Genomic DNA, 11,652 nt, shown 5'->3' with positions numbered 1-11,652 from the left:
TTGTAACAATCCTGAATCTGATGCTCTAAGATTCAGCAATTAAGAACATACACCAATCAGATTCATAAATTTTATAATTGTAAAACAGCTTTTTCTGCTAAACACAGCAAATGTATCCAATAAATGTTACATTCTTCTAGGATATACAATCGATTTAATGTAGACGTTAATTTTATACATATTTGTATATACGTTTGTATAAAAAATTTTTATATTTAATAAAAATTTTTTATATAAAAATTTATTTGTATGAAACATTTTTATATACTGATTATACATGGACATTTTTTTACCGGGGTCTGTTATACATTTAACGATAAAAAGACATTTTTCAGAACTATCATCCAAACATCTGTAGTACAAATATATAAAATAATCTCATCCACACTACTTTCTTTAAAAGAATTACAATGTAAAAAATTGTATTTAATAGAAAATCAGACGTATTGACGATATACTTTGGACATCCCTAAAATGTCTGCGTAAATAACCTTATTATTGGATGTCCAAACGACGTCCTTGAGACATATTTTAGACATCCGTCGACATAAACGGGACTTTTCAAGACATATTTCGGACATCCAAAGGACGTCGAATTGTTGCATGGGAAGCCCGGGGTGACACCAGCCGATTTGCATTAAACTCATGGGGTAATATATGCATAATTTGTCGTTAAATATCGGCTTGGTTGTCCTTTGTTGCGTGGACCATCCACACACCGTTGTCCTTAAGGTTGCGCGAATTGTTGAGATTGATTATTCATGGTATGATTTTTAAGAGATGCTTTAGGACGACGGTTTGTTTCGTTTGCCGTCTTTGTCTGGGGCTATAAAGCCCGGCACTGTTGAGCGGGTCGTTCCTGAAGTAATACCTTCGTCAGGTGGTTCCGGGGGCGACTCGTTTGTAGTACGGAGGATGGTCCAAAGAGAGGGTTTTTTAGCTGGTATTCCCGCTTCTCGGGCGAGTCCAGCATAACCATCCAGGACCGGCCCTGATGGTACGCGTAAAAGCGTTTTTCCCTACTCTCGGAGAGAAAAAAAACAAAAAAGGGGGATGCTGGAGTGTTTCTGCACTTTTGCACCTGAAACTGTCTGTTTCGTGGAAACATTCGTGTAATATACAAATTAAATGGCTTACGTGTACAGATCGAAAGCAGCTTGCTATTCCGGTTAAAAAATTGAAGAACAATATGGCGGCACTGAAACTTAAGTTTGTAAGTCATAAAAAAAATAGCGAGCTACACACACACTACATGTACTGTATGTGTGTATTGCTCACTATTATTTCTTATTAGACTTACAAACTTAAGTTTCAGTGACGCCATATTATTCTTTCATTTAGCCGGAATGGCAAGCTGCTTTCGATCTGTACACGTGAGTTATTTAATTTGTATATTACACAAGTGTTTCCGCGAACTGATAGTTTCTAGGTTAGAAAGGTGCAAAAGTGCAGAATTACTCCAGCATTACCTTAAGGGGGCTTTTGTGTACGAACTAACGAAAGCCAACGGCACACGATACTATTTTTCCTACTGGATTCCTTATGAGAGCCAACCAGGATTCAGCTTTGAGTCACCTGATCGAAAACTCTGCGTCCTGATTGGCTCTCGTAAGCAATCCAGTAGGAAAAATAGTATCGTGTGCCGTTGGCTTAATATTAAGCTCGCTAAACTTAATTTCAATGATACTATGCTGTTCTTTCACCTAATCCGAACAGTGGGACACTGTCGGTCTGTAGACAAAAGCCACACAACTTGTACATTACACAATGTTTTCGCGAATCGACAGTTCTAGGAGCAGAAGGTGGCAAATCGTGCAGAATCGCTCCAGCATCCCCTTAAAATCATCTCGTCAAGTAAGGGCCTGAGCGGAGTGGCCGTCTTGTACTCTTAGGACAATGTTTTACGTTTTAATTTTCTGTCCCGTAAAGTAACGCACGATAACCAACCTCGTGTCTCGAGAATACAAAATAGCCGGCCTGCTCGGGCCCTGAAATTTCAACTGCCGCGACATTTACGCGGCAGTGGGACAAAGAGTCGCGACGACATCGGAGCATTCGGGACGATGAGGGTCGCGATAACGTCGTCGCGATGTTATCGCGAGTCTTGCGCTCTATCCGGGCGGCACCGAAGGGCCGCGAGGTGATCAAGTACAACGCAAGCGGCATCGTGCCGCAGGCGGACCGTCGAGCGAGTTCAGCCGCGAGCTACTTTCTCGCCACGCGGTACGTGGAGCCGGTCGTGCACTCACACCGAGGCGGCGCGAAAAGCGCGCGCGCACACAGGCAGCGGGAGAGTGTGTATTCTGCATGAGAGGAGACAGTCTCTCAAGGGCTCCGCCGTCTCCGCGACTCTCGTCTCGTGTTTACGCGGTCGCGCGCGCATGTGTACGGCCGCGGACACCGCCGTGCGAGCGAGACGGAGCGAGGGGGAGGGGGAAGGAGCAAAAAAGCGGGGAGAAGGGCCCCTCCGCTGGCGCGTGAGGGCAAAAAGACTCGGCGGAGAGCGGGAGCGCGAGAGATAGAGAGAGAGAGGAGAGACGGAACATCCACACGGTCGTCGTCCACGAAAGCGCGGCGGGCGAGGAGGAGCGTGCGTGAAAAGCGTGCGTATATATCGCGGACGCCTGCCGTTGTCTCGTTAGCGTCTGTGCCACGGGGAGAGACAGAGCGAGGCGGAGGGCGAGAGAAAGAGAGACGGAGAAATATTGGCGTCGCAGCTTCGCGCGTGCAACTCGCATATCGGCGTGCATGGTCCGTCGGTTTCCACGTCGCCCGGGATCGGAATCGGGATCGGCGCCGTCGTCAGCAGCTCTCGCGGCGCGGTGAGAAATATGCGCGCCTCCGCCGCGAGTGTCCGCCGTCCGCCGCAGTCGCACGGTGCGTGCTCCGCCGCCGCCGCCGCCGCCGCCGTCGCGATCGATACGCCATTGCGTCGCGACGTGCCGACGAGCAAATCGCTCGTCTGACGATGCCAGCCGTGCTGGTGGCCGCGCTCCAGTGATGCGATAATATTTCGCCGGACGGACGTCGGACGTATCGTCGCCGACATCCCCGTTGTTGTTGGCGCGCGCGGCGGCGCGGCGCGTCCCGATAGCGATCGTCGGCGACGCCAGTAGCGGCAGCGACGACGAGGAGGAGAGGACGTGGGCGAGGAGGTGGTGGTGGTGGTGGTTGTGGCGGCGGAGGAGGAGGAGGAGGAGGAAGAGGTGGCTCGTGTTGGCGCGCGCGGCGGGGAATGTCGTCGACGGGACGGCCCGACGCTGATAACGCGCGCCGTCCGCGACAGCAGTGCGCCGTGGTGCAGTGACGGACAGTGAGAGATGATAAATAGAAACGCGCGCGTGTCTGCCCGCGCGAGTGCAGTGAGCAACGTGCGGCGATAAATAGACAGCAAACATATATACATATGTGTATATATATATATTACGTATAAAGCATGTGCCATTTCGTTGCCCGTAGATTGCGTTCGATAAGACTGTGAGTGCCCGCTACGGATCGTCGGCCCGCCGTATCCGTGACCGTGCCGCTGCTTTCGTCGCGCATCGAATTCGCGGCTGCGAGAACGTCGCGTTGAAAACCGCCGTCGCCGCCGCAGGAGGAAGAGGAGGCGAAGAAGAAGAGGAGGAGGAAGAAGAAGAAGACGACGACGACGACGGCGAAGAAGCGGAGGAGCGAGAGGGCAGTAGTGGAGAGCGAGAGGGGAGTTGGCGACAGAATCGGAGGGAACTCGCTCGGAGGAGGCTCTCTCGTTCGGCGGACGGCGCTCGCCGCGCACGATCTCGATCTCCGGCGTAACGCGCTTTTCTGCCCCGCGAAAGCGCGCGCGCGCGCGCGCGGGGGAGGAGGCGAGAGAGAGGCTCGCGCGGACAAAGCGGACGAGAGAGACGGACGGACGGCGGGAGCGCGCGCGGCCTTATCATGTTGTGCGTGCAAGTGGCGGCGTCGCATCGTTGTCTTCGTCGGCGACGCGTAATGCAGCGGCGGGAGGGGCGAGCATAGGGAGGAAGGAAGGACGCGCGAACGGGTTATACGCGTGTAACTCGGCCTCTCGTGCCGGACGAGAGCGGAGCGAGACGGAGAGAGAGAGAGAGAGAGAGAGAGCGCGCGCGCGTGCGTGCGTGCGTACGTGCGAGAAAAGGAGAGACAGCTTGAGAGAGAAAGAGAGGGGGAGAGAGTGAGGAGGGCCTCGTAGCGCGCGGGTTAGAAAACCCCGTTCGCCATGGAGAGGATGGACCCGTGTCTGTCCCGCGGCACGGCACGTCGATCCGCGAGCGAGCGCGAGGAATGCGGTGGAGACTGCACTGCTACGACTACTACGACGACGACGGCGGCGACGCGCTGGGCCCGAGTAACATGGAAGTGGAGTCGCGAGGAAGCCGAGCTGTCGCGCTAGTGCCCGCCAGTCCCGCTGCCCCGTCGTCCGCGACGTAAATAAGTTTTTCGCGGATGGTCAAAGTGTAACGCGGATTATACTGTGTACACGCGAGCTGTACGTGTAGGCGCGCGCGTATATATAAAGCGAATGCGCGGTGATCCGTCGGCGTGCGGCTAAGCGCGTACGTTAAGAGCGGCCGTGATCATTGCTCCGTTCCTCCGTCGCGCCGATCCTCCACCTCCGGGCGGGGGACACGCGCGCACAATGGAAACGCTACTGCCCGGCAACACCGCCGCTGGCCAGTCGTACAGTCCGCAGTTGAAGACCGTCCTCAAGACCTATCAGCTGTCGGCCATCAAGAGCCTGCAGGGTCCCAGCTCGGCCCTGCTGGGCATGGACTGTAAGGCCCTGCTGCACGAGCAACAGTCGGCGACCTCGTGCTTCTCGCCGCCCGCCGTCGGCCGTCCGGCGGGCGGCTGTGGCCTGGAGTCGCCCGTGGAGTCGCAGCCGCCGAAGGACGTGGTCGAGAAGGAGATACGCGAGACGACAACGTCGGCGCGCACGCTGACACCTGTCCCGAAGGCGCCGCGCTCGCTCGACGACTCTGACGAGGATCGTCCCGTGGTGGCGACGGCGGCGGCGGCGGCTGCAGCGGCGGCGGCGACGGCGGATCGCCCCAAGGCCGCGTGCGAGAAGCGCGAGCTCGAGTTTCAGATACCGATACTCACGGCGCCGGACCAGAGCTGCTCCGAGAGGTGCGAGACGATTCTCGAGGGCGAGAGGATCTCGTGCTTCGTGGTGGGCGGCGAGAGGAGGCTCTGCCTGCCGCAGATACTCAACACGGTGCTGCAGGAGTTCTCCCTGCAGCAGATCAACCAGGTGTGCGACGAGCTGCAGATCTACTGCTCGCGCTGCACCGGGGATCAGCTCGAGGAGCTCAAGCACTCCGGGATCCTGCCGCGCAACGCGCCGTCCTGCGGCCTCATCACTCAGACCGACGCCGAGAGGCTCGTGAGCGCGTTGCTCCTGCGGACAGAGTCCTGCGACCCCTCCCAGATCGGCCCGGCGCCGGACTGCCTCGACAAGAAGGCGTGCAAGAGCGAGGAGCAGGAGGAGACGATTGTCAAGTTCAAGGTGTACCACGAGTGTTTCGGCAAGTGCAAGGGCATCTTCGATGCGAAGCTGTTCGAGACGGACGAGTCGGTGTGCATCGAGTGTCTGGAGTGCGGCTATCAGTTTTCCCCCCAGCGCTTCGTGCGCCACGCTCACAGATCCCTGGAGAACCGCACCTGTCACTGGGGCTTCGATTCCGCCAACTGGCGGTCGTATCTGTTGCTCTCCCGCGACCAGCAGCACTACAACAAGTCGCTCATCCTCTTTCGGGAGCTCAAGGAGAGGCATCTCGTGCTAAACTCGAAGCGGAAGCTGGAGGTATCGTCGCTTGATACATTTTCTATGTGGCAATAAGATATTAACTTGCAAATGCGCGCTTTAAAGTGATACATGAAATTAACGTCGCTCAATGTATCTGGAAAGTGTTATTGATCCAGATATTCATTTCAGCTGCGGCACGAGCACGAGAGATTGGCCAAACGCACAAAGAAGGACCTAGGGAAGGACGAGTGCGCTGGAATCTACAACGGCAACGGATTGGCAATGTACCATCCCGTATCCCAAATCGGCCATGAATCGTACCTGCAGATGCAATGGGCGGTCTTCGAGCTCGCTGCCAGAGGCGCGGCTTTTCAACCTTGGAATGCTACGGGCAATTGCAAGCACAGGGACAAGTAAGCATGGCGTTGCTGCGTACCGAGCATTTCACCAATTTTTCGACTCTCGCTTTAGAAGCGCGCGCGCGAGGTGATTCGCCGAGTTTTATTCCCGTTTCTATTCCCTGCAAACCTCCCTTGCGAACTCGCGTTCCATTTCTTTCTTGTGCAACACACAATTGAGGAATTGAAGAAATTATCGCTTCCAAAATGCCGCTTGCTTAAAAGACTGGCGATCTCAAAAGCGTTTGTATTGTAGTGTCCTATTAAAGTTCTGAAAGCAACTGTTTTCCTCCCCAATTTTCAAATTAGTTTGACTCTTTAATTATGAATCGGATCGTACTACGATCCGATTTGTGTATTAACATCTTTTGCTCCAGATTATCTCAGGGATGCCTTGCCTAAGCGGGTGTAAAACTTTGTGTCTCACTCTACACGTACACGCACGGACACACACACACACTCGCGTTATCCTCAGAGTTGCACATACGTGCAGCAAAATCCAAAGTACAAGTGTCACGAGCGGATCGGCTAGCGCGACTATGTAAACAACTGTGACGATTTTCGGAATGATTTTCGACGTATCGCATTAATTCTAATTCTCTCTTTTCACATTGTTTCGTCCAGTTTTTCTCGCACACGCCAAATTCTTAAATCTTTATAGCTCGGTAAGAAACAATATATGAGAAACCGCCAATGTGTGTCACAAGGCAAGATGTAGGTAGCCCAACTTGTAAATCTTAAATCTTTCTGAAAATCGTGAATTTGCCCCAGTTGTCGAGCTGGCTAAGACGCCTGTCATGGATTGAGGGAGGTCCCAGGTTCGAATCCTGGCTGGGGTAATATTTTTCGCAATAAAAATTAAAATAATAATATATGAATAAGGCTCCAATAAAAATATATATAATCAATTAGTAGAAGGTAATATGGGCAATGTGAGCCGTCACATGATCTTAGGTGAACGAAATTAATGCAATATAAGGAGAAATGTTATATATTATAAAATTTCGTAGCAAAACTGTTATATAATGTAGGTTTCGTACGTTTCGGTCACGACAAGTGATATTTATTATACTGATTATACCAGTATAATAAAGACCAAGACACAAGTCACATCGTAGTCATTAGATTCCGCCTTCTCTTCTTCTTCAGACATGACTATGGCTCTTCGATACCAGAGAAAGTGTCGGACTGCCAACATGTACTTTGACATAGGAGATGAAGGCGAGATATTATATATCTGACCATATTATTCTAAAGAATTTTCAAATACATTAGCGTTCCTAGCGTTGTTGTACTCGTCGGATCGTTCCGCGGTACATAGAATAATAAGTAACTTCAGGTCATCCAAATGTTTCATATCATCAATCTGATTGTTTACTAAATTTAATTATTGTATAGCTGAAGAGGGTCACTTGTTTTAAATATACGAAACTTTTATTAATTTGACACTAACACCGCGCCAAGGCTTTCAGCTCTTTTATTCTTTGACATTTTATTCGTTAGAGCCGTATTGTTCTAATAATAATTGAATCGAATACGTGAACGTTATGTCCGAAAAAAGAAATCGGCGCGTAGAACTAATGTAAGAAACAGTATATAGATTCACGATTTTCAGAAAGATTTAAGATTTGCAAGTTGGGCTACCTACATCTTGCCTTGTGACTCACATTGGCGGTTTCTCATATATTGTTTAGTTTTAGATAGAGGTCTTACGTGAAAGTTTATTTTTCAAGGGTGTTTTACAATTAGAAACATTTCGAATGTCAGATCTGGTGTCGAAAAACGACGATTCCACCACTAAACATTCAAACAGTCCTGCTCTAACTGCTCTAACGAGACATAGAGATTAACGCGAATGTCGTGTTTTGTCAACAGTTCTTCGTTGGTGCCTGCGTATCTCAGTCGAGGTCCACCCGTACTGCAACATCCCGAGCGAGTCATTCCGCTTTCGGACTGCGAACGTTTCGAACCACATTTCCAACCTAACGTGGCATTGGCGCCTATACCGGCACCCGCGCAGATAAGTCAGATACCGCCGTCCTCGTCTGTTCATCAGCAACGACGACATCATCACGAACACCGCCGTCACAGTCACCGCTCGTTGAGTCCCACGTGCGACAAACAGGAGTTGTTATCGGCCGCCAGTGTTAAAATTGAGAAAACATCGAGTCAAGCGTCGGCCATCGGTTCTTATCCTCTGTACTACATGTCGGACGAAAATCAGAAGGAGGCGGCGCTGCCTCAGGACAGGAAGGACAGGAAGGACAGGAAGGAGAAGGAGGGCGAGGAGGAGGAGAGCAGCGCGGCGGTTACATCGTCCACCGTAAGCGTGGAACCTACGCAGCTGGCGGCCTCCTCCGAGGTCGGCACTTCGTCACCGTCGGAGAGCGATTCCGAGACGGACGGCGCCGCGGCGGAGGCGGATCTCAAGAAGCGGCTAAAGGAACTGAACGTGCCGCAGGATGTGATAAATCTGGCGCATCGCGTGGCGCTGGTGAACGCACAGCTGCGGCGGTCGTATGTCCGTGAAATCTCCAAGCTGCGCAGTGAACTGAACATGCATAAATTGCAGCAGCAGCAGCAGCAGGAACAACAGCAGTCTACCGTCGCCGACGTAGTCGACGTCGCCGACGACGCGAGTCAGGACAAGGAGGACGAGACAGGGACGACGCCGACGGCGCCGCGTTCCAGCGCGGCCGACAGCACCGAGGGCGGCAACGAGGAGGCCGACGCTGCGAGTTTACCGTCGAACAATAAAGAGTCTGAGCCCGCCAACGTGCCGACTAATAACGAGTCGGATCAGTGATTAGGATAACGCGCAAGTTATTTAACACGCATACACCCACAACTGCTCAGCGATTACCGTGACGACGCTCATCCGTTGGCCGAATAAGCTACGTACTGACTTTAGTACTTTAGATACATATATATTATATATAAATACATATATATTTACGATTCTAAACTAAACGATAAACTGTCTAGGTTTATGTGATATGCGACAAGCCTTTAAACGTTATCGCAGATAATTCGGAGTTTGTATTAGGTAAGAGAAACACGTGCTGTCCAACTCAAAACATCGGGCTGGTGGAGTCCTCGCGCCTCATACTCGTGAAATTCAAACCGACCAACCGCTATCAGCGAAAACAGCTTGCCTTCCACGCCTGTCGATAGCTGCGCGCGATACGTCCTCTTCCTGTTTACATTTTAGTGTTCCGTGGATAACGAAAAACAAAACAAAAACAGTACACGTCCATTTTCGAAACGAACTTTCGGCTTTGGTCGAGTCTGCGATGCCGCGAAAACAAACATGTTGCTCCGTTAACACTTCGTCTCCCAGCCATGGACGATGTTAGCGGATTTCGAAAGAGTGATACTCCCGGTGGGAGATGTGGCAAACCGATGCCACGAGTTGGACAGCCACGTCACGTATACTTGTATCGGTCGATTTTTTTATTAAAATCGAATGTAGATATTGTACTATATTGAAACAGGAGAGGGGGGGAGTAGATTTAATGGATTATACCGCGCCAATGAAAACGATTAACACTTAAGAGGGTATTGTATAATGAGGCATTTCGTATATATTAAATATATACGGGGTGTAAAGCGAGATTTTTACTATATAATTCTGATCCTCGAGTATGCGAGTAACAAGAGAGGACGAGAAAGAATGTGCGTGCGCGTGTGAGAGATTTCTAGTGCGAATGAATTTAGATTGCTTCCCATTTACATCTCGGTAGTCATGATCGCATAATGTAAATACATTGTGGCATCATAGGTGTACGTTTATAACTAATTACAGTATCATGACGAAATAATGTTAAAGTACAAAAAACCTAGGTGCTATACTGTTATTCTAGGTATGCTGTAAGCATAAAAACCTGGGTGTGTTCCAGCAGCTCGTACTACATTGTAATGCCCAGAACGTTATATACACGTTCCAAGACAGAATCGCTACTAAACTCTTGTGATTAACGCGTAAAAATAGGATCTGCTTTTTTATTCGACGAAAAAGCTCGGTCCAAGCCTAATCACGTCAATAAGAAAGTGAGGGGGGGGGGAATTTGCGTTTTCGAAAATTATTTATTTGGTACGTGCAGTAGGACCATAAACTCGAATCGTTGGTAGTAACGTATTTGATTGCGCTTGAATTTCCAATCGTTTACGTGTTTGTCGAATCGTTTAATTTATTGGTGGCATAAGAGAAAAAAAGTGATTTTTACATAATAGATCGCTTATATAACGGATCGCGGATGATCGTATAGTCATGTTGTTTTTTTTCCTTTTTTTCAAAAATGTTCTAAATATTTTCTTAAAAGTGTATATGCTTTTTTTTCGGAATCGCGGCTAAAAGCGTAACGGGAATTTTATTGATCGAATCGTACGTGTGGACACGTACTGTATATAATTTCTGTTGACTACAATGTTTTGTTATTAATATATGATATTTTTACGAAGATTCGCAGCTGGGGAACCCACATTTTTAATATATATATAAATAAATATATTTATTTTGTACATATATTATTGTTGATACATATCATTTTAGTTGTATTTAATATATATATATATGAAATGGTCCTACTGTGTGAGCGAGAGCGAGAGCGAGAGAGAGAGAGAGAGAGAGAGAGAGAGAGAGAGAGAGGGAAAGCGAGAGATACAGAAATTGTGGCCGTGCTCGGATAACGTTGCCAATTTTGTCAACATCGAAATATTACCTAAAGAGAGAAACATTTTAAGGAGGAGAGAGGAAAACATTATCAGCTCTGACCGCGATTTCTATGTATCTCTCGAGTTTTTAGCAGAGACCGAGTGTTAAATTGTACTGGACATAATTTGTCTGTATGTGGACACTTTTTGTTCGTTTTTTTTAAATTTCTGTACAGAGATTCGAAATTGATCGCTGGGACTGACGATGCAGAAAGAAAGAAAGCACAGATTATTTTTCCTGCATGAGAATACTCCATATATATATACGAGAATGTCCGTGTATCGAATTATATTATACGCCACAATATAAAGGGAGAAATAGATTTTTTTAATATATTCGTACGAAGTATAAATTGAAGTATATATTGAAGCATGAACGAGCAAGCAAGATAGTATATGCACGTGTAAAAGAGGATGTAGATACGGAAAAGAAATCCATATAAACGATATATATATATATGGATATATATATATATTTACGCAAGAGGGTAGTTTTCTTACGGATTCTGTTGTCATTTATTATATATACAATCGAGAAATGTGTGATAGAAATGTTTGCCTTTTGTCCCTCATTACTTCTTTTTCTCTTTGCTATATTACGTTACGCTCTTCATTTTTGTCGTCTGAATATTTTTACCAAGTATACATGACGGAATTCCCAGTGATACGATACAACAATCTTCGATTTAAATTAGATCTATCACTCGAGTGTATTTGTAAAAGTGGGCGTACACGAGCGAGCGAACGAGCTGCGAGGGTAAACTCTCTCTGTTGAAATTTCAAAGGTGTTGC

At 48.6% G+C, this 11,652-nt stretch overlaps 1 protein-coding gene across 1 annotated transcript; it reads left to right on the top strand.

Moving 5' to 3' along the window:
• The first annotated feature begins 4,124 nt into the window (after positions 1–4,124).
• On the top strand, positions 4,125–10,691 carry LOC105568767 (ski oncogene). Its single transcript, XM_012024677.1, has 3 exons — positions 4,125–5,806; positions 5,939–6,162; positions 8,023–10,691. The coding sequence occupies exons 1-3, from the start codon at positions 4,640–4,642 to the stop codon at positions 8,951–8,953; spliced, it is 2,322 nt and encodes a 773-aa protein (XP_011880067.1). The 5' UTR covers positions 4,125–4,639; the 3' UTR covers positions 8,954–10,691.
• The last annotated feature ends 961 nt before the right edge of the window (positions 10,692–11,652 follow it).

This window comes from Vollenhovia emeryi, unplaced genomic scaffold (assembly GCF_000949405.1).
Source record: "Vollenhovia emeryi isolate VEMERY1.0 unplaced genomic scaffold, V.emery_V1.0 DF939127.1, whole genome shotgun sequence".
Classification (NCBI taxonomy): domain Eukaryota; kingdom Metazoa; phylum Arthropoda; class Insecta; order Hymenoptera; family Formicidae; genus Vollenhovia; species Vollenhovia emeryi.
This window is presented reverse-complemented; position numbering and strand designations above follow the sequence as displayed.

What these genes read in the sequence shown, in the direction of transcription:
- LOC105568767 (XM_012024677.1), top strand. Translation starts at nt 4,640, where the DNA reads ATGGAAACGCTACTGCCCGGCAACACCGCCGCTGGCCAGTCGTACAGT. An exon ending in ACTCGAAGCGGAAGCTGGAG is followed by an intron (nt 5,807 to 5,938) that starts GTATCGTCGCTT and finishes TATTCATTTCAG; the next exon opens with CTGCGGCACGAGCACGAGAG. An exon ending in AATTGCAAGCACAGGGACAA is followed by an intron (nt 6,163 to 8,022) that starts GTAAGCATGGCG and finishes TTTTGTCAACAG; the next exon opens with TTCTTCGTTGGTGCCTGCGT.